Source organism: Helianthus annuus, chromosome 8 (assembly GCF_002127325.2).
Source record: "Helianthus annuus cultivar XRQ/B chromosome 8, HanXRQr2.0-SUNRISE, whole genome shotgun sequence".
Classification (NCBI taxonomy): domain Eukaryota; kingdom Viridiplantae; phylum Streptophyta; class Magnoliopsida; order Asterales; family Asteraceae; genus Helianthus; species Helianthus annuus.
This window is the reverse complement of record NC_035440.2, coordinates 111,294,890-111,319,160: the sequence shown is the minus strand read 5'-3', so window position 1 is coordinate 111,319,160 and position 24,271 is coordinate 111,294,890. Positions and strand designations below refer to the sequence as shown.

Sequence of the window (24,271 nt, the reverse complement as noted above, 5' to 3'; positions counted from 1 at the left end):
GGCTTTGGGTATACCCGGCCCGTATGTTTCGGGTTTCGGGTATACCCGTCGGGCTTGGGCTTTTTTGCCATCCCTAATCCCTCCCATCTATAATATGAAGTATATAAATCAAATAATGTATTCAACATGTGAATACCTATGCAACCATCAACTAATTAAATGAGCAGCTGAGCAACTTCGAAGGTCATTAACCTGTAAAAACCCACAATGACATTAAAGTTATAGTTTTCAATCATTTTTTTCTTATGTAGACATTTAATTTAAAATCTATCTAAGATTGTGATTCGCTCGGTTCTCGATCATAATCTGCAGAAGAACAAACATTATCAACATTCAAAAACAAAAAATTTAAAATCTATCTAAGATTGTGATTCGCTCGGTTCTCGATCATAATCTGCAGAAGAACAAACAATATCAACATTCAAAAACAAAAAAGATTCAGTTAATCCAACAAATCATTTTGCATTAATCACCTGTGACTTCAATTTCCAATCGATTAAGCTCGAGTTTCAATGAATCCAAAATCATGAAACAACTTTATAAGATTGTACGTGTCTAAACTTGGCCTCACCGTAGACCCCCTTACAACTTGTAGTACCCGAACCCCTACCTCCTCCACATCAAAGAATAGATCCATTCATAAACATTATAATCGGACAAACTTAAATAATCATCAACAACACAAAAAAAATACATATAAATGATCAAAAAGTATTTCGATTAAAGATTTAAAATACATAACTATCAAATCTTGATTATATACCTGCAAAATAAGTGGAATTATCTACTTATTTAATGGGATTGCATTATATAATACTTAAGTAACCAGGTATACATGAGATTTATTCTTCGGTATCAAAAATTTGTCCAGATCCATCTCAAACTTGCTTTTGACCTGAAAAAAGGTAAACATATAAAATAAAAAATGTGAAGTACTCCACTTAAATTCATAAAACTATAATTAACTAAGTGAACAAAAACCTTTAAAGTTAGATTTACATCAACAACAACATTTGATTTCCCCTTCGTATCATCCTAAGAAACATAAAACATTAACCATTGAAAATGAAAAAAAAATAAAGGTAAAACAATTCAGTTAATTACAAACTCCTATAATTTAGTAAATGAACACAAACCTTTGAACTTTGATTTTCATCACAAAAGAACACTTGCTTTCCCTTTTGGTTCAGTTTTTTTATCCCAATCATCTTTGAACTACATATAAGGGAAAAAAATGTTTAACAATCTAATACGAATAGTAACTAAATTTAACAAAATAAGAAAAAAAACAATGACAAAAAATAATTAGAAAACAAATAAACATACCAAAAATAATGGGTCATCTTCCTCAATAAGCTTTAAAAATGAAGGACAATTGTTACCGTGATCCATATTTGGAAATTAAATATGAAGGCTTTTTAAAAATTAAAACAGTAAACTATTTATAGAAACAAACTTATAATATCGGGAGAAACTTGTAAAACAAATAATTAAAAAGGAACGGTTTTAAAAAAATTTAAAACTTATTTATTTTTAGAAACACAATCAATATTCCGTAAAAACATATCACACACTAAAAATTTACATAATCTTTAATGGATTCAAAATTAACACAATATAAAATTTATTAGTTAATCATGAAAAAAGAAAAACATAAATAAAAAAGCCAAAACAATAGAATCATTAATACATATTAATACAATACAAAATTTATTAGTAAAAAAACTAAGATTTTCAAATTTCAAAAAATATCATAGTTAAATTTGCCAAAAAAAAAATAAACAAAATAACTTAAGAATTATAGAGATTAACATAAACGATGAAACTATCATTTTACCGAATTAAAAAACACCACAAAAAACGATAAAATTAAACTAAGTGAACAAAAACCTTTAAAGTTAGATTTTCATCAACAACAACATTTGATTTCCCCTTCGGATCATCCTAAGAAATATAAAACATTAACCTTTGAAAATGAAAAAATAAAGGTAAAACAATTCAGTTAATTACAAACTCCTATAATTTAGTAAACGAACACAAACCTTTGAACTTTGATTTTCATCACAAAGAACACTTGCTTTCTCTTTCGGTTCAGTTTTTTTATCCCAATCATCTTTGAACTACATATAAGGGGAAAAAATGTTTAACAATCTAATACGAATAGTAATTAAATTTAACAAAATAAGAAAACAAAACAATGAAAAAAAAAATAATTAGAAAACAAATAAATATACCAAAAATAATAGGTCATCTTCCTCAATAAGCTTTAAAAATGAAGGACAGATGTTACTCTGATCCATATCTGGAAATTAAATATGAAGGCTTTTTAAAAATTAAAACAGTAAACTATTTATAGAAACAAACTTATAATATCAGGAGAAACTTCTAAAACAAATAATTAAAAAGGAACGGTTTCAAAAAAAATTAAAACTTATTTATTTTTAGAAACACAATCAATATTCCGTAAAAACATATCACACACTAAAAATTTAAATAATCTTTAATGGATTCAAAATTAACACAATATAAAATTTATTAGTTAATCATGAAAAAAGAAAAACAGAAATAAAAAACCAAAACAAAAGAATCATTAATACATATTAATACAACACAAAATTTATTAGTAAAAAAACTAAGATTTTCAAATTTCAAAAAATATCATAGTTAGATTTGCCAAAAAAAAAATAAACAAAATAACTTAAGAATTATAGAGATTAACATAAACGATGAAAACTATCATTTTACCGGATTAAAAAACACCACAAAAAACGATAAAATTAAACTAAGTGAACAAAAACCTTTAAAGTTAGATTTTCATTGATGTGCGTGAAGTGTGTTATATTTTAGATGTATATTTAAGCCCCTTTTTACACTTTTAGCCAAGTTTTAAATTTATAAAACACGATATTTACTAACACTAAACACACATATGGGCAAGTGCACCCATCGTGGACGTAGTATAGTGTTGGTAAGATACCGAGGTCGTCCAATGACACAAGAGCTTTTAATACCGGTTTATCCTCAACGTCTAATCAAATCAAAAAGTGAGAAAAATGTTTTAAACTAAGAAAAATAAAAACTAACTAAATGCTAAAAAATAAAATAAAATAAAAACAGATAGACAAGATGAATCACTTGGATCCGACACGTGTGTTAGTATAACCTTTGATTATTTTCGCACTTTTGCACTTGTTTAATAGATTATCTTAGTTATTGTAGTAGGCCCCTCTTTTGAAGGCGACGTTACCCTCAACCCAGTAGTTTGAGTCAGCAAGGATACAATCCTAAAGGGTCGGATTATTGAAAGATAATGAATTAAGTTATTAATGCAAATTGTGGTAGGCCCCGCTTTCGGTGGTGACGTTACCCTCGGCTAAGTAGTCTGAGTCAGCAGGGATACAGTCCTAAATAGCCGGGTTATAGTATTAATAGTAGTTAACTTATGAGGGGGTCAAAGAGTTTGGATCCCCGCCATCCAATACCTATGGGTATTGAAGGAGATCCTACTAAATTTGACCCAGGTCCCAAGCAGGACCTCTAAACGCTGAACAAGGGCAAGACCCTTACCAAACCGTTCCCTTAACCCCCGACCAGGTAGCCAACATACCTCCATATAGACCGTGGAGATATGAATGGTGAAAATCTTTTATTTTATATAGACAGTAAAATAATGCCAAGACACCACGGACAAACGATAAGGAAAGATCACCTTCAACATAAGTAACTAGTTATTAAAGTCATTAATACAAAACCAAATAAATAGTGCAAAAGATTAAAAATAAAAAGTATTATACTAAACACTTGTCTTCACCAAGTGATGTAAGAGACTTAGGCAAACATGGCCTTGATTGTCAAGAACTCTTACGATCAATCTTGGATCCCGAGACGACTCACACACTCTACGATGGACAATGGATGATGGTGGTGGATGATGGTGTTATGGTGGTGGTGGGTGGTGGATGAAGTGTGAGAGAGGTGGTGTGCCAAGGGATGAGATGGAATGAAACCAAGCACCCCTATTTATAGGCTGAACAGAAGGCTGGGCACGGCCCCGTGTCCGCTGGACACGCCCCCGTGCCCGGCTGACACTCTCTCTCTTCATTAATTGTAATTCGCAATTACAATTAATGCGCCTGCTGTACTTTCACCACGCCCCCGTGCCCGCTGGACACGGCCCCGTGGTGGGCAATGGAAGCTTCTACTAGTTTGTCTTTTCTGCTGCTTCTTGGGCACGGCCCCGTGTTCGCTGGACACGGGGCGTGTTCAGTCTTCTGTTTTCTCTTCTTTGCCTTGGGGGGTGCCGTTGAGGGTCCGGGCAGTCTACTTTCATTCCTTTTCTTGTATTTATGCTAGAATTAGTTGTCTTTTTGCTTCTTTTGTGATTTTGAGCTCATTTCATCCTGAAAATACAAAAGAAAGACAAAAACACTATTTTTCCAACATTAGTACTTAAAAAGGGTTAGTTTTATGCCTTAATTGATGTGATTTATATGTTGCATTTTACACACATCAAATACCCCCACACTTGAACTTTTGCTTGTCCTCAAGCAAAACTCTTTAAATGTGGCTTACACTCCCAAATGGAATAGGTAGAAGAGAAAGTTTTTAGCTTGTCCTAGAGTGTCGGGAATCCAAGGTCCTTGTAGGTTTTATTTTTATTTATTTACAATCCTATTCGTTATGATTTATTTTGAACGTTTCATAAGATAAATTACTTATTTGGGCATAGCATGCCTTATTAAAATTCCATTTATATACAAGTTCACATACCTCGCGGGAGATCACTCAACACTCGGCCGAAGGTGTGGATTTTTTTTTAGTGAATCACTCGTGAGCGGCATGGAACTTACGCCTTCCATAGGCTTGCCAAGCAATCAATCCTCCTCCTTTTTAACTTTTTACCTTTGTAAATATCAAGAGGACTTTTGGGGTGAAGGGTTAGGCTTGGGTTAAAGGTGGTCGGTTGGGTTAGTTAGAAAAAAAGGGCGAAAATCGTAAAAAGCGTCGGTTTCCGTGACATACCTTGTTTTTAGTGACTTTTTTATTTTGAAGTATTTCTCCAAACAAGCTTTTATATAGCTTTTGTTTGTTTTTGACTTCATCATTGTTTTTTTTTTTTTTTCATCACATAAAAAGGCGAGTTTACGAAAAACCGAGCTTGTTACTAAAATAAAGGGTGAAAAATAAAAAGGGTTTTTTGGTGGGTAAAAAGAGTTTTGGGGTAATGAAATGAAAGGTTTAGACTCAAAGGGGCTATCTAGGGGGATTTTGGGTAGGTGGTAAAAAAAATGAAAAATAATGGTTTAGAAAGAAAAATATGGTTAGTCCTAATGCCTCCATCACTTACTTACTTGGGTTTAAGTTGGTAAGGACCGGGAATGTATCGTCGTGGCAAGTTCTAGTGTTGTAAGAACCAAGCAGCTATTCACACAAGAAACGAAAAATGAGCATTTAGTCTAAATATGTCTATTTTTGTGCTCAATAAAGGCTCAAAACTCACTTTTATGGGAATGGGTTTTTAATGTGATCAAGTATATATAATCGAATTTTTAACTAGACTTGTTATGCCATTTCGTAATTTTCTTATGTTGGTTCTTTGTTATCACGACGCTATCGGTTGTAAATTTGTAAAAATATAACCTTTTTAGAACTTGTTATTCCCAAATTAAACTTAAGACAAGTAAATGATAAAAAAAATGAAAAAGTTTTTGAAAAAATTTGGGGTGTTTAGCGGTTCCAATAGAGTTTTGTGTAAGGCTTGTAATTAGGATTTGCAAAATTCAAGGTTTTAGCATCCCCCCCACACTTAAATTACACATTGTCCTCAATGTGTCCAAAAATAAGGTTTTTGGTTGATTAGAATGTGTAAAAGTAAGTTAAAAAGCAAAGATTTATGTTACTGGCATCCTGGACACGGCCCCGTGGTGACCGGGCACGGCCCCGTGGTCAGGTGCCAGTAACAAAAATTAAAGAATTAAAACAGAAGCCTGGACACGGGGGCGTGTCCGCTGAACACGGCCCGTGTCCAGTTACCTGAACTGGGTGTTTTTCTGCAGGTGGCTCATCACGGGGTCGTGTTGGTTGGGCACGGCCCGTGTTGAGCCTTCTGTGATGGAGATTTGTGTCGGGTTGCTATGTTCTTCGTGCATGGGTCCATTTTCTCGTTCCCCTTTTCATCCATTACCACCATGAGTGTGTTTTATTCTGCAAAATAAAACTAAAAGATTAAACTAAACTAAGGATAGTTCCGCGGAATGCCTCCGTGGTGCGCCACGTTTATAAGGGTCCTTGGCTAGACCCGATTCGAGGTTATATATTTTCTGAGTGGGATGCCTGGCGTCCCATGTTACACCGTCGGAGAGCAGCATCCAAGCTCGAATCAATAACCTTCATGTAATTGACCGGGTCGTCGTCCTCTATTCTCTTCCCAACTCCGAATTTCACTTCATCATCCCCATACCTCAAGGTGAGTGTCCCGTCATTCATATCTACCACTGCTTGGGATGTGGCAAGGAAGGGTCTCCCTAGTATAAGGGGGACCTCGGTGTCTTCCTCCATATCGAGTATGACAAAGTCAACTGGATAAACGAATCTGCTTACCTTTACCAAGACATTCTCGATGACACCTTGTGGGAATTTGACGGATCGATCAGCGAGTTGTATGCTCATTTTTGTAGGGCTCGTGGTTCCCAAGCCGAGTCTTTTGAACATTGATGAGGGCATGAGGTTAATGCTAGCCCCTAGGTCGGCTAAGGCATTGCGAACGGGCGATTCCCCTATTGAGCACGGAATCGTGAAGCTTCCGGGATCGATTTTCTTTTGGGGAAGTTTATTGAGCACGAGGGCAGAGCATTCTTCGCCTAAATTGACTAATTGCAAATTTTCAATTTTCTTCTTATGCGTAAGGAAGTCCCTCATGAATTTAGAGTATTTGGGCATTTGGGTTAGGACTTCGATAAAAGGAATATTGACGTGCAATTGTTTTAACAGACTTTCGAATTTTGCGAATTGCTCATTTGTCTTTTGACGAATTAACCTACCGGGGTACGGAACTCGAGGATCCTTGGTCGGCTCTGGTGATGGAGGAGAGTTCTTCTCCTGCAGAGGTGTCGGTACTGTTTCTTCCGTTGGTGGTGGCACTTCTGCAGGCCCTACGGTGCGGTTTCGTAGTGTGATGAGGTGAACTTGCGCCTTTGGGTTTGTTTCGGTATTGCTAGGTAATGCGCCTTGCGGTCTCTCGGAAAAATTTTGAGCTATTTGATTTAATTGTTTTTCTATGTTTTGAATGCTAGCTTGTTGATTTCTAAAATTAGATTCTAATTGTAGAAATCTTTCCGAGTTTTTCTTATCAGTGTCAGAGACGAGGCGAGATATAGTATCTTCGAGCCTTTCTCGTCCACCTTGTTGTTGAGTGCAATTTTGTGACTCATTTCTTGGTTGCTGAAAGTTTGTTCGTTGGGTTTGTTGGTTACTACTATTGCCGGGTTCCCTCCAACCGAGGTTTGGGTGGTTTCGCCATCCTTGGTTGTAAGTTCCCGTTGGGGGACCCGACGGCCTAGGTCTATTATCAATGTAGTTTACCATTTCTTGTTGATCGTCCGTTACTTTCATGCAACTCCAATTTTCATGTGCCCCACCACATCCTTCACAAGCCATAACCGAGACTGTTTTTGTCATTTCTAATTTTTTTATTTTTGAAGAAAGGGCCTCAATTTGGGCTTGTAAAGAAGTGCTTTCGTCGACCTTATGGGCGCCCGGGGCGATAGACTTATTCCCCCGGGGGGTATGCCATTGAAAATTGGTTTGAGCAATTTCCTCAATTTGATTATATATTTCGTGTGGGCGTCGGTTACCTAAAAGTCCCCCGGAGCTAGAATCAAGTGTCTGCCTAGTGTGTGGCAACAATCCATTATAGAAAGTGGATACTTGTTGCCATATTGCGAGGCCGTGATGGGGACACTTGCGTAATAGCTCCTTGAACCTTTCCCAAGTTTCATATAAGGATTCCCCGTCCTCTTGTGAATATGTATTAATTTCAGCCATTAACTTAGCAGTTTTAGCAGGAGGGAAATACTTATATAGAAATTTTTGGGCTAGTTCATCCCAGGTGTTTACCGATCCAGCTGGGAGGGCGTTGAGCCAAGCTTTCGCTCGGTCTTTTAGTGAGAAGGGAAACATACGGAGGCGGATGGCGTCGTTTGATGCTCCATTGATTCGAAAGGTATCACATATTTCCAAGAAATTAGTTATATGTAGATGGGGATCCTCGTCCGCAAGCCCGTGGAAGGTTGCGGAGTTTTGGAGCATTTGTATCAAATGCGGCCGAAGTTCGAAGTTATTGGCTTCGACATTCGGGGCATTGATAGCGGCGCCTAGATTACCCACGGTGGGTCGTAGATAATCCATAAGGGTACGTTGGTCCGCCATTGGAGGTGGATCACCCGAAACCTTCTCTTGGTTTTTGGCTTTTAACCTTTTTCTGAGAAAGTGTTCGGGTTCTTCTAGTGGTTCTTTTATGTCTTTATTGGAACTGGAGCTCATACACTACGTGAGGTTGGCGTCGGATTCCAAGTCCTGCAATAAAAACAGAAAAGAATGTTGGTCAGAAGGTTCACCACGGCCCCGTGTTGAGCGAACACGGCCCGTGGTCGGAATTTCAGTGATTGTTTTCCAGATCCCAGTTACTGGAAGTTGGACACGGCCCCGTGTTGCACCGGCACGGCCCCGTGGTCAGCCTTCTGTAACTTGGAAAACAAAAACTGCTAGTAATGATGCTGAGCACGGCCCATGTCCGACCAGGCACGGCCCCGTGCTGAGCTCTGTAGAAGCTGAAAATCTACGAAAAATCCTAAAAATTAAAGAAAAAAATAAAAATATGATTAGGCCGTTGATTCCTAACTTTCTTAAAATCCTTGTGTCCCCGGCAGCGGCGCCAAAAACTTGATGTGCGTGAAGTGTGTTATATTTTAGATGTATATTTAAGCCCCTTTTTACACTTTTAGCCAAGTTTTAAATTTATAAAACACGATATTTACTAACACTAAACACACATATGGGCAAGTGCACCCATCGTGGACGTAGTATAGTGTTGGTAAGATACCGAGGTCGTCCAAGGACACAAGAGCTTTTAATACCGGTTTATCCTCAACGTCTAATCAAATCAAAAAGTGAGAAAAATATTTTAAACTAAGAAAAATAAAAACTAACTAAATGCTGAAAAATAAAATAAAATAAAAACAAATAGACAAGATGAATCACTTGGATCCGACACGTGTGTTAGTATAACCTTTGATTATTTTCGCACTTTTGCACTTGTTTAAGAGATTATCTTAGTTATTGTAGTAGGCCCCTCTTTTGAAGGCGACGTTACCCTCAACCCAGTAGTTTGAGTCAGCAAGGATACAATCCTAAAGGGTCGGATTATTGAAAGATAATGAATTAAGTTATTAATGCAAATTGTGGTAGGCCCCGCTTTCGGCGGTGACGTTACCCTCGGCTAAGTAGTCTGAGTCAGCAGGGATACAGTCCTAAATAGCCGGGTTATAGTATTAATAGTAGTTAACTTATGAGGGGGTCAAAGAGTTTGGATCCCCGCCATCCAATACCTATGGGTATTGAAGGAGATCCTACTAAATTTGACCCAGGTCCCAAGCAGGACCTCTAAACGCTGAACAAGGGCAAGACCCTTACCAAACCGTTCCCTTAACCCCCGACCAGGTAGCCAACATACCTCCATATAGACCGTGGAGATATGAATGGTGAAAATCTTTTATTTTATATAGACAGTAAAATAATGCCAAGACACCACGGACAAACGATAAGGAAAGATCACCTTCAACATAAGTAACTAGTTATTAAAGTCATTAATACAAAACCAAATAAATAGTGCAAAAGATTAAAAATAAAAAGTATTATACTAAACACTTGTCTTCACCAAGTGATGTAAGAGACTTAGGCAAACATGGCCTTGATTGTCAAGAACTCTTACGATCAATCTTGGATCCCGAGACGACTCACACACTCTACGATGGACAATGGATGATGGTGGTGGATGATGGTGTTATGGTGGTGGTGGGTGGTGGATGAAGTGTGAGAGAGGTGGTGTGCCAAGGGATGAGATGGAATGAAACCAAGCACCCCTATTTATAGGCTGAACAGAAGGCTGGGCACGGCCCCGTGTCCGCTGGACACGCCCCCGTGCCTGTCTGACACTCTCTCTCTTCATTAATTGTAATTCGCAATTACAATTAATGCGCCTGCTGTACTTTCACCACGCCCTCGTGCCCGCTGGACACGGCCCCGTGGTGGGCAATGGAAGTTTCTACTAGTTTGTCTTTTCTGCTGCTTCTTGGGCACGGCCCCGTGTTCGCTGGACACGGGGCGTGTTCAGTCTTCTGTTTTCTCTTCTTTGCCTTGGGGGGTGCCGTTGAGGGTCCGGGCAATCTACTTTCATTCCTTTTCTTGTATTTATGCTAGAATTAGTTGTCTTTTTGCTTCTTTTGTGATTTTGAGCTCATTTCATCCTGAAAATACAAAAGAAAGACAAAAACACTCTTTTTCAACCATTAGTACTTAAAAATGGTTAGTTTTATGTCTTAATTGATGTGATTTATATGTTGCATTTTACACACATCATCATCAACAACAACATTTGATTTCCCCTTCGGATCATCCTAAGAAACATAAAACATTAACCTTTAAAAATGAAAAAATAAAGGTAAAACAATTCAGTTAATTACAAACTCCTATAATTTAGTAAACGAACACAAACCTTTGAACTTTGATTTTCATCACAAAGAACACTTGCTTTCCCTTTTGGTTCAGTTATTTTATCCCAATCATCTTTGAACTACATATAAGGGGAAAAATGTTTAACAATCTAATACGAATAATAATTAAATTTAACAAAATAAGAAAAAAAAACAATGACCAAAAAAATAATAATTAGAAAACAAATAAACATACCAAAAATAATGGGTCATCTTCCTCAATAAGCTTTAAAAATGAAGGACAGTTGTTACTCTGATCCATATCTGGAAATTAAATATGAAGGCTTTTTAAAAATTAAAACGGTAAACTATTTATAGAAACAAACTTATACTATCAGGAGAAACTTCTAAAACAAATAATTAAAAAGGAACGGTTTCAAAAAAAAATTAAAATCTATTTATTTTTAGAAACACAATAAATATTCCGTAAAAACATATTACACACTAAAAATTTACATAATCTTTAATGGATTCAAAATTAACACAATATGAAATTTATTAGTTAATCATGAAAAAAGAAAAACAGAAATAAAAAACCAAAACAAACGAATCATTAATACATATTAATACAATACAAAATTTATTAGTAAAAGGACGGAGATTTTCAAATTTCAAAAAATATCATAGTTAGATTTGCCAAAAAAAAAAAAAATAAACAAAATAACTTAAAAATTATAGAGATTTGGATAAACGATGAAAACTATCATTATACCGGATCATAAAACACAAAAAAAAACGATAAAATTAAACTTACCTCTTGTGTTCGAAGAAGATTCAGACTCCTGCAGTTGCATAAGTCACCATCAATAAGTTCAAGACATTGACCATATGGAACTTTTCCTCCCCACAGTAAGCTTGCAAAATCATACGGTATTTCCTATGAATCGAAACAAAAAACATATAAGCTTAAATAACTTATTGTCTGTTGATAAAATGAAAACCAAAGAAACATACCAAAAATATAGGATCATAGTCATCAATCAACTTTAAAAACGATTGGAGCGTTGTTTTTAGGATCCATAACTGCAAAGTAATAAAGGAATTTTTTTAAAAAATATAACGGTAACTTATTTATAGAAACAATGTCTAATTACAGAAACTAAGTTATAATTGAGAATAGAAAAATTAACCTTAAAAACAGTAATGTGTTTATGGAAAGAAAAACATCTTTAGAAAGAAATTAAAGGTATCTTTAAACCTAAATAGAAAAACTCATAAGTGACAAAACTAACAATATGAACTTCAAAAGATAATGACATAAAGTTTCAAAATTATGCCTAAACAGAAAATTTAATAAGAAATAAGAAAGGGTATACATATCAAAAAAACAAACAATACCAACAACATTTAACTAACCTGTTTTGGTAGACGAACATTCCGAGTCCGAATTTCAAAAAAGATTGAGGATTCACCATGGGAAAATACAAACAATAAATCATTCAGAACATATATTACTAATTTAAAAAAAAATAGTGACACAAAATTTAATAAGAAATAAGAAAGACTAGACATCAAAAAACAAACAATACCAACAACATTTAACTAACCTATTTTGGTAGACGAACATTCCGAGTACGAATTTCACAAAAGATTGACGGTTAAACATGGGAAAATACAAACCATAAATCATTCAGAATATATATTACTAATTTAAAAAAAAATTACTGAACATAAAGGATAAAATTAAATATTACAAACTTAAAAAAGATAAAAAAAAATAAAAATTTAACTAACCTCTTTTGTTTGAGGAATTATCGGAGTCCGATTTTTATATAGGATCATAGTCATCAATCAACTTTAAAAACGATTGGAGCGTTGTTTTTAGGATCCATAACTGCAAAGGAATAAATGATTTTTTTTTAAATATAACGGTAACTTATTTATAGAAACAATGTCTAATTACAGAAACTGAGTTATAATTGAGAATAGAAAAATTAACCTTAAAAACAGTAATGTGTTTATGGAAACAAAAACATCTTTAGAAAGAAATTAAAGGTATTTTTAAACCTAAATAGAAAAACTTATAACTGACAAAACTAATAATATGAACTTCAAAAGATAATGACATAAAGTTTCAAAATTATTCCAAAATAAGCTTCAAAATAAAAAAAGACAAATTTCAGTTTACTTAAAATATGATTAGTAATTAGAATACAAATAAACGTACCAAAAATATCGGGTCATCTTCCTCAATAAGCTTTAAAAATGAAGGATTGTTGTTCAAGGGATCCATATCTGAAAATTAAATATGAAGCTTTTTTAAAAAATTAAACGGTAAAGTATTTATAGAAAAACAATCAATATTCCTAAATAACCTTTAAAACTTAATGTAGTAACGGAGTAAACTTCAAAAACAAAAAATAAAAAGTAACGGTTTCAAAAAAAATTTAAAAAATTTATTTTTAGAAACACAATCAATATTCCGAAAAAAAAAACATTATACCGGATGAAAAATTATCAGAACAATGTAAATCATCATCAACAACAAACTAAAAGACTGTAAATAAAAATATGAGTAACATGAGAACATAATCAAAACATCAACAAAATATCATTTCTTATGACTGGAATCGGATAATGCAAAATCATCATCAACAACAAACAACGAAAAAAATAAAATTCATCAAAAATTAGTGATTTTTTAACAAAACATATCATCAACAACAAACTAAAAGACTGTAAATAAAAATGTGATTAAATTGATAACACAATCAAAACATCAACAAAATATCATTTCATAAGACTGGAATCGGATAATGTAAAATCATAAACAACAAAAAACAACGAAAAAAAAAAGAAAAATCAAAGGCTAAAGTTTTGCTTGAATAAATTAAGAAGAACAACAAACATTAGCAACTGCAAAAACGGTTTTCAACATCAAAGACTAAAATTTTGCTTGAATAAATTGAAAATCCAACATCATGAAGAAACAGTATTTAACCTTAATCATGTACTTTTACATTTGATGTTTTTATAGATTCTTGTTTAACTTACCTATAAGATGTTCGATCTACAAATAAAAAAAAAAACAGAAAAAACATCAAAAATTGAAATTAAACATTTACAATAAATACAAATAGAATATAGATTACATACCTGCAAATTATGTAGAATGATCTACAAAAACATAACAACAATAAACATTAAGATCTGTCGAAAGGGTTTTGAAAAAAAAACATTCATATAAGATCTAACAACATAAATAAACAGTATATATGTTTGATCAAGTACATTTACCTATGATTCTTGAAAGATTCGTCACATAAGATGATGAGCGGAGATGGTATCTTGATGATCGGAGATGGTATCATGATTTAGGGTTGTAATGGAAGATGGTAGGTAGAAGAGAGAGATAGAAGGTCACGGATGAATAATTGTTATGCAAAATAGTTGAGTCAAAAAGAATTTAAAGGATCCGTATTCTTAATGGGTAATTTGGATAACCCGAAAACCCGCCCACTCATTCCCGGATCCTGCGTATATGTATGACTTTTGGTTTGTGTTTAGTGAAAGCTTGTTTGTTTATAGAGAATTACATCAATTCCCTCCCAAAATCAAACTCCAATAAACAAATGGATGCCACATCATCCAAATGGCTTCACCATTCAAGGACACATAGCAACTGCAAAAACGGGTATGTTTGGCAAAAGTAGCTGGTGGTTGGAAGCTGGTAGCTGGTATGTTTAATTAATTAGTCAACTAAGCTTTAATTATCATACATATAGGGTATGTTTGGCAAAAGTAGCTGGTGGTTGGAAGCTGCAAGCTGGTAGCTGGTGGCTGGAAGCTGGTAGCTGGTAGCTGTAGCTGGTAGCTAGTAGCTGTATCTTTTTAGATATATTTAGTGTTTGGTAGAGTAGCTGGAGCTTTTAATAAAATGTATAAAATGTCCAAAATGGACATAACTAAAAATTTAGAAAGTTGGTGCATTAAAAAGTTTCCTATTTTTAGAGGTTAAAATAGTCATTTTTTCCCTAAAAGCTTGTAGCTCCTTCTAAACGCTACTAGTAGTAGCGTTCAACCAAAAGCTTCAAGCTCCTAACCTAAAAGCTTAAAGCTCCTTCAACCAAACAAGACTTTTTATTGAGTAGGAGCTTTTTCTTAAAAGCTTAAAGCTAGAAGCTCCTAAAAGCTCCATGCCAAACATACCCATAATCTACAAAACCTACACATATCAAAATTTTCCTACATATACCCTACACATTATAGAATTTTATCTTACACAGTCGAAATTTATCCTACACACCTCGATATATATCATACACAACTCGTAATTTAACCTACACACCTAGTAGTTTATTCTACACTTTAAATTAAGTTGTTTTTCTTAATTTGGAAAAAATATATATTTTGAAAAGGAGTTAGAAATTCAATTTAGTTAGTTATTAAAGGGGAAGAATACAAATTAATGATTTATGTAAGTTTACCAATATACCCTTGTATTAAAATTTAATGCCAATATTAAATGAAGTAAAATGAAGCATTCTTATTGGTTGAAACTTCTTCTTTTTCTTCTTACAAAAAAATTCTTCTCATTTGAACCCTCCACTATATATATATATATAGGATTAGGTTCAAGAGTGAACACAAGTGTATCTTGCGAACTCAGTGAACTAATCCTGACCACACATATATGTAAATCAATGGCCAGGATTTGATGATGAAATACACTAGTGTATTTTACGATTTGATGATGAAATCCTATCCATACATGTGTGTAAATCAATGGCCAGGATTTGTTCACTCAGTTCGCAAATACACTGGTGTTCACTCTAGAACCCCACCCTAATAATGTGTGTGTATATATATATATATATATATATATATATAGAGGAAGGTTAACGTATATTACGGCTTAACGTACATCATGTACGACAGGTAATTAATTACGCACGTTATAACTCAAAATCCAAAATCACGCATGTTGAAACACAATAATCACGCAATTGAAAACATTAATCACGCATGTTATAGAACAAATCACGCACGTTGTCGTACGTGAAGTACGTTAAGCCGTAATGTACGATATACTTTTTCTCTCTCTCATATATAATTTTTTTAAATAGTAAACACATACTAATTCTAATATAGGCTCATTTACAAACAGGGGCGGATGTACATTGTAGTAAGGGGTGGCGTCCGCTACGGCTTGGCGCTCTGGCGGTAGTGTAAAATTAGTGTAAATTTTGGAAAAATTTGACGTTTTTTCGATTTCGTTACCGCTTATTTATAAAACTTACCGCTTGGCGCGAATCCTAGATTCGCCACTGTTTACAAATCATTTTTATGGTTTATAATTTAGCCCACTTGACATTAGGTTTATTGAGCCAAATACTAATTTGATTTTTTTTTAAATAATAGTAAAACATTATGGAATGACACATTCTTTCAAGCTCGAACATGATACATGAATTCTCAGAGACGTCTCAGAATATTATTCACGACACTGAATAGCTATAATATGTAGGAGTATGAACTTCATGTTATTTGGATCCCTTAATAATTTAAAGTAAAAAAAAACTGTTTTTACACAAAATTTTAAATTTAGTATTATTAATGATAGTTTGACTATTTGATGGTAACTTTAAGGCTATGACGATGGTCCTCCAAGGGAGGATGATCCGCCACATAGGCGCCACGTCATAGTCCTCCTAAGATGGTTCATCCCACAAAACTAGAGGATATGGGAGGATGGTCTTAGATGATCCTACCCCACAAAACTATGTACAAGTAGTAATGCCTAATGTACAAATCACTAAAGCTTCATTAACACAAACACAAAGAAAGGGGGCCCACCAATCTGGATCGTCCAGAACGTTCACATCTCGACGCTGAAGACGGGGACGGAGGATGCCGGCGTGGATGTTGCTTCGTTGCCGATGGAGGACGGACCAGGATGATCCTCCATACCGTGCAACCTTAATATGTTAATTACACAATTTTAATACTTGTAGAATGTAGTATATTTTGAAATATGAAATAACTAACCCTAAAAGTTTTGTAACATGTCGTTTTCTTACAAAAGATACGCACGAAATGACATAATTTTTATGATTTATTGGTTGTCTTTTAATTTTAATATAATAATAATAATAGTAGTAGTTGCAATAGAAAATACTAATAATAGTAATTTTAATTATAATTTTAATAAATTTATATCGTAGTCATGTGAGTGTGATGTAAGGAGGAAAACGATATAACTCATATAATGAAATAAAAACTCTCAATAATAACCCAAATAATTGTGATTGATTTGAATGAAAAATCAATGTGATTTGCCGCACTAATTTCTAAACGAAATAATTAGTGATGTGATATTATGTTTTTATTCGAAAACATATATAAAATTTTATTGAATACACTTTAATATTAGTATTAATAATTAATATTAATAATACATCAAATTAAATATCACGTATTATATTATTATAATATTATTAAGACACGTTTAATACAAAACCAAATTTACAAAGAAGACGGTATACGTAGCGTTAGAAAGATATAGAAAAAAGATAAAAGATAATAGCGTAAAAAATGTATTTTATTTTTAGAACGATTAACTCACACGCTCTAACACATTCTATTAAACATACAATAATGTCAACAATCAGACTAGAACCCTCATACACCAAGGAAGAAACGTCTTTATCAGACAACTTGATCCTATCAGGCGTCCTTTATGATAAGAACGTGACTGTTTTTTTTTCTAACAACAATCTATTACATCTAAATTCCACCTAACATAGCACTTATAAATATTTAAACAAAAATCACTTTTGCATGAGATAAACATTATATCCTTAGACCAGTAACTCAAAACGGGATAAAACTTATCTAACCGTGTTATGTATCACGTTAAAAATAGTTGGCATAAATAATCATACAATTTTCCAAATAAAATTGTTTTATATTATTATTGTATTGAATATTGATATGCAAGTGTATTTAATAATTGAAGTTTTCATATTTCTCATTTTATATTTTTACATCATAAATGATAATCCAAACACCACCAAACCGAACCCAATCTCTCTCCACCCAAACCCTCCACCTTCCTCCGTCGTTCTCCGTCGCTCACGGCGGTTCTTTCACAACCTAGGGTTTCACTTCTTCACCAGATCCGCAATCTCACCGCCACAAATCCTCTCAATTCTCTCTCTCCTCCACCAGATCCACCAACCGCCCCGATTCCACCTCCGGATCCGATTCCGGCCGGGCATTCTCATCACTTCCACTCTCCGATGAGAATGCCCGAACTATGACCACTCACGAAACCGAAGATAATAACATTTTTCACGACTCATACGATCGGTTACTGTCCTCAACATCGTGTTCTTCCTCTTCGTGTTCGGAAAACGGTGACGGAGACGATGACGTCATGCTGATTGACTCGAATTGTAGTAGTTTTGGACGATTGTTACCTGTACCTAGGTTTCCAATGGGCGTTTTGAACAGTTATGATGTCTGGATCTCGCGGCCGGAGTCCGTAGATGAACGCCGTGTGCGGTTGCTCCGGCAGATGGGCCTGCTTCGTGGTTCCACTCGTACTGGACATAAGTTAGATGCTACGGATTCGAAATTCGGTAAGTTTGACTCACCGGATGACTCCAGTACAATTAGATCGAATTCGGCCGATATTACTCAACAGTGTAGTATTACTTCTAATTTTAATATGTGTCATGAAAGTAGTTCTGTTAATGAGATCGTTGAGAATGATAATTCTACGGTTTTGTCGAATTTGGATGTTAGTAGTAATAGTAATGATGGAGAGGCAGTGTGTTTGATTAAGGATTTGGATAATGGGAAGGAGTTTGTGGTTGATGAGGTTAGAGAGGACGGTATGTGGCGGAAGCTTAAGGAAGTTGGGACAGGGAGGCGGTTAACGATGGAAGAGTTCGAGATGTGTGTTGGCCGTTCGCCGATCGTTCAGGAGTTAATGAGACGGCAGAATGTGGAAGCTGGTGATGAGGACCTACGAGAGATGAATAACGGTGGGAATGAGTCGAAGTTGAAGAAGAAGGGCGGGTGGTTGAAGAATATTAAGAATGTGGCGTGTTTAGCGAGTTCGGTTGCAGGGTATAAGGAGAGACGGAGTAGTGACGAGAGAGATACATCGTCGGAAAAGGGTGGGAGGCGGTCCAGCTCTGCTACCGATGATAGTCAAGACGTTTCGTTTCATAGTCCGGAGAGAGTGCGGGTGCGACAGTACGGGAAGTCGTGCAAAGATCTAACGGGGTTGTATAGAAGGCAGGAGATACAGGCTCACAGTGGGTCGATCTGGACTATGAAGTTCAGTTTGGATGGGAAGTATCTCGCTACTGCCGGTGAGGATTGTGTTATTCATGTCTGGCAAGTTGTGTTGTCGGATAGAAAAGGCGATCTTTTGTTTGATAAACTAGAAGACGGGAATTTGAATGGGTTACTACTGTCGAATGGGTCGCCAGAAATAGGTTTGGCGTCACCGAATTTGGATCGTCAAGTTGAAAGAAAGAGAAGAGGAAGGTTATCGATGAGCAGAAAATCGACTAGTCTGGACCATATTGTTGTGCCGGAAACTTTGTTTGGACTCTCGGAAAAACCGTTGTGTTCTTTTGAAGGACATCTGGATGATGTGCTTGATCTGTCATGGTCCAAATCTCAGGTTAGCTAGCGGTAATTTATTAAATTACGTCTGTAGATTTGTTAGTTGCAGTAACATTATTCTTTTTATGAACGTAGTAAGCTATGTAAAAATTTTCCTACTTTTCGGGCGAAATGAAGAATATATACAAACTTCTTATTGGCAGACAATTTCATTTTCAGCATTTGCTTTCATCGTCAATGGACAAAACCGTGCGGTTGTGGCAGTTGTCTAGCAAGTCATGTTTGAAGATATTTTCTCACAATGACTATGGTATGAAGTATGAACCAATGTGTTAAATTTAATCAGAATAAATGTTCCTCTATGATTAGTTGATTTCTAAGTATCTTTATCTTTTCTTCGTTAAATACAGTAACTTGCATCCAGTTCAATCCGGTTGATGATAGATATTTCATCAGTGGATCACTTGATGCGAAAGTTCGCTTATGGAGCATTCCTGATCATCAAGTGGTTGATTGGAATGATATGCATGAAATGGTCACTGCTGCTTGCTATACACCAGATGGTCAGGTTGAGCCCATAAATCTTTATCCAACTTCCATTTTTTTTATTACAAGTGATACAATTGGTGGGCCACATGGGTTGGAACCCTTGGTTAAAAGGGTTCAGACCGAAATGGGTCAGTTTTAGTATGGGCCAAACAGGACTTGGGTTGGTTTCACCCACAAACATTATTGTCCGTTTAAAATTCTTTTATTAATGCTTAAGTGTGGCTACAAACACACTATTATTACAATAATTAGAAAATGTCATTTTCGTCCCTGAGGTTTGGTCAGTTTTGCGACTTTCGTCCAAAGGTTTGTTTTTCCGCATCTGGATCCAAAAGGTTTGAAATCTTGTCATTTTTATCCGGCTCGTTAACTCCATTCATTTTTCTTCGTTAAATTAGGGGTATTTTTGTATTTTTTGTTAACTTAAAGGGCAATTTGGTCTTTTTCACTTTGTGTACAAGCATTTAGCATAATGTACAAGTATTCAACAAAGACGAAAATACCCCGGACTTAACAGAGAAAAATAGATTGAGTTAACGAGCCTTATGAAAATGACAAGATTTCAAACCTTTTGAATCCAGATGTGGAAAAGCAAATCTTTGGACGAAAGCCGCAAAACTGGCCAAACCTCAAGGACGAAAATGGCTTTTTACTTCGATAATTATTTACATCTTTGAACAATAACAAATTTAAATTGACCTTGACCTATTTCTCTTTTAGCTAATTGTTTATGTGACCCGTTTGAGATAAAACACAAATTTCTTTGATATGTTACTGATCGAACTGTTTTTTTCTTTTAAATTATTGAAGGGTGCACTTGTTGGTTCATACAAGGGGAGCTGCTATTTATATGACACGACTGGTATGGTATCTATTTGTGTGCGCACTTATTATTATTAATTTTTTTTATTTGTAGTTTGTGCTCAAGTGTTCACTGAAAATGCTTTTCAGAAAATAAGTTACAACAAAAAAGCGAGATCAACCTTCAGAACAAAAACAAGAAAACCCGTCATAAAAAGATCACTGGTTTTCAGGTGAGAATTACTACATGTCTTCGTAACGGTTCATTCTTATTAAGTTGCTACGATTATTATCGACAACTTTGAACTGTAAATTTATAGTGCCTGTACAGTTTGTTCCAGGTACATCAGAAGTGCTTATTACATCTGCAGATTCACGTGTTCGTGTTGTTGATGGCCTTGATTTAATTCACAAGTTTAAAGGTAATATTTACAATATTTTTCATTCTTCAAATCATTTTCTAACACATTGGTTAGTTATAAAAAAGAGTAAAATGCCATATAGGTTTGGCCAGTTTTGCGACTTTCGTCCAAAGGTTTGTTTTTACGCATCTAGATCCAAAAAGGTTTGAAATGTTGTCATTTTCATCTTCATCCGGCTTGTTAACTCCATCCATTTTTTTCCGTTAAGTCAGAGGTATTTTTTCGTCTTTTTTGCTAACTTAAAGGGTAATTCGGTCTTTTTTACTTTATGTAAAAAGACCGAATACCCCTGGGAAAGACCGAATTGCCCTTTAAGTTAACAAAAAAGACGGAAATATCCCCGACTTAACGAATAAAAATGGATGGAGTTAACGAGCCGGCAGATTAAAATGGCAAGATTTCAAACCTTTTGCATCCAGATGCGGAAAAAATCAAATGTTTGGACGAAAGTCGCAAAACTGGCCAAACCCAAGGGACGAAAATGACATTTTACTCTTTTTTTTAATCATATTTTCAGAAGTTATCTATGCCACCCGATCTGATCTGAGTTGATTCTATTGCAGGCTTTCACAACACAAACAGGCAAATTTCAGCCTCGGTGGCATCAAACGGGAAATACGTAGTTTGTGCAAGTGAGGATTCTCAAGTGTATGTTTGGAAGCATGAAGGTGAATCCCGGGCTAGCAGAAACAAAAGCGTAACCGTTACTCATTCCTACGAGTACTTCCACTGTCAAGATGTATCAGTAGCCATCCCGTGGCCCGGAGAACCTAACAGGCTTAGTGGGGACCACTTTGATGACGTGTCAGCGGTGAACCATCCACCAACACCTGAAGATCAATTTAATAGCGGCCCGTTTGACGGAATCATTTCTAGCGCCAGCAATGGGTACTTTTTTGACCGCTTTTCCGCCACATGGCCCGAGGAAAAACTGGTTTCGACCACAAAGAACCAAAGTAAACATAAGAGTGTAGATTTTTCAAACGGGTCCAGCCCGAGTAAGTTGGGCTGGGGTATGGTTATTGTTACAGCTGGGCTTCGTGGGGAAATCAGAACATTCCAGAATTTTGGATTGCCGGTTCGATTATAGATGGACTGGGTCAAGCCCAAGCCCGAGCCCGAGCTCTGCAGGTTTGTTATTTGGGAAATTTGTATAGATGATTTGTAATATTTTAGCATATATGGTGCAAAAAGAATTAGAGTTAGTCAAGAGAAAAACAAAAGAAAAATGAAGAAAATAGAGAAAATGAACACATGTAGAGTTAGTCAACCAGGATGAGGAAAAAAGCAGATTGAAATTTATTTTAATAGTTAATTGTCTATTTTTACCAATGTGTTAATACTCTCTGACAGGTGGTTCCATGATGATCTTTCAGGGTTTTTTTTTTTTAAGAGTAAATTGCCTAAATTGTCCTAATGTTTGGGTATGTTTGTCATTTTCATCCAGAACAACTTTTTTGTACCATAGAGTCCTTCATTTTTGGGTTTTTTTTTGCCATTTTCATCTAAACGTCCGACTTTTTTTTGCCAAAATCGTCCCTGAGATTTGGGATTTTTTTGCCATTTTCATCCAAATATTTGATAGAAAAAATAAAGCAAATTAGGTGTTTGGATGAAAATGACAAAAAAATCTCAAAAGTGAAGGATTATATTGTACAAAAAAGTTGCTTTGGATGAAAATGACAAACATGTCCAAACCTCAGTGACGATGTTGGCTGTTTACTCCATTTTTTAAAAAATGAGTAAATTTCTGTTTCCGTCCATGAGGTTTGTCCATTTTAACTAGTTTAGTCCAAAAATCTAATTTATAACAAAACCATCCCTAAGGTTACATTTCTTAACGCTTTTCATCCCTAAGGTTTGCATTTCTTAACGTTTTTCATCCCTAAGAATTAAATGAAAACGCAACCCTTAGGGATGAAAAGCGTTAAGAAATGCAAACTTCAGGGCTGGATTTGTTATAAATTAGACTTTTGGACTAAACTAGTTAAAATTGACTAACCTCATGGACGAAAACCGAAATTTACTCTAAAATAATTGTAGAAATAATAATAGTAATAATAATAAAATAATAATATATCTTTTTTAAAAGAAAACTTCATTAAAATACGTCTCCGACCCAATGGGCAAAAGGTCAAACAAAACAACACTCCCGACCCAAAGGGGCAAAGGACAAATAATTACAACATATACAATGGGTGTTTACACAATTCTGCCCAACTAATATACTTACACGAAGACCTATTTTTAACCCAATCGAAACCCCTCGATTTGATCTTCCTTATAATATCTTGGGGACTTCGACTAATCTGTTTGAATATCAACTCGTTCCTTCCATTCCAAATAAACCAGCAGGAGATAATCACTAGCCTATAGATGATCTTCTTTGCTTTCTTACCCAATAGAGAGAAATTACGAATTCCCAAAATGTCTTTGAAATCGAAAGAATAAATTGGAGGGATGTTGCACCAAACACTAAAACCCGACCATACCCAATACGCCACCGAGCATGCAATAAATAGGTGCTCTACCGTTTCCTCATACTCATCGTAGAAAGGACACATAACATATGTGATGTCTAAGTTCCTTTTTGTTAAATTAACTCTCGTAGCTAACATATCCAAATTTCCTCTCCATGCCATAATATTGCATTTAAGAGGCACCAATTTACACCAAACGAAATCAGGGAGGGGGCTTGCCCCTCTATCACCGATTAAAACCTTTTTAACTGCCTTCACCGAGAACCCACCCGGATCGCCACCATCCCAATACCAAGAATCTTTAACATTGGACAGCGTAACTGAGTTAAGAGTATCTTGGCAGTGGTATTCCTGCCATTCCAAAAGCTTCGCAACTGACTCGGACTGTCTAGACCAAATCCAGGAATAACCGCCATTTTCCTGATTCGTGCCAATCCTATCTGCCACCCTGCAAGATTTAGACATTTCCAAATCAAACAAATGTGGCCATCTTTCCATGAAAGGAAGATCGCCCACTAGGTGTCAATCCAAAACCGAATCTCAAACCCATTCCCCCCACCTTACCCAAATCAAACGATTTAAACCCTTCCCATTTGTCTTCATTTTAAAAATCAGATTTACAATATTTTTCCAACATCCCGAGATGTTACCGTTAAGCGAAAGGCAG

General features: G+C 35.3%; 1 protein-coding gene and 1 non-coding gene across 2 annotated transcripts; both read left to right on the top strand.

The window, feature by feature from the left end:
* Positions 1-7,942: 7,942 nt before the first annotated feature.
* LOC118481522 lies at positions 7,943-8,049 on the top strand. The gene has a single exon (XR_004865731.1). It is a non-coding gene; the product is annotated as a small nucleolar RNA R71 (small nucleolar RNA).
* Positions 8,050-17,743: 9,694 nt separating this feature from the next.
* On the top strand, positions 17,744-22,458 carry LOC110873661 (WD repeat-containing protein 44). The gene is made up of 7 exons (XM_022122652.2): positions 17,744-19,410; positions 19,572-19,662; positions 19,763-19,920; positions 20,712-20,763; positions 20,853-20,935; positions 21,034-21,124; positions 21,688-22,458. Exons 1-7 carry the CDS (start codon positions 18,028-18,030, stop codon positions 22,212-22,214), a joined length of 2,385 nt encoding a protein of 794 aa, XP_021978344.1. The 5' UTR covers positions 17,744-18,027; the 3' UTR covers positions 22,215-22,458.
* Positions 22,459-24,271: the final 1,813 nt, after the last annotated feature.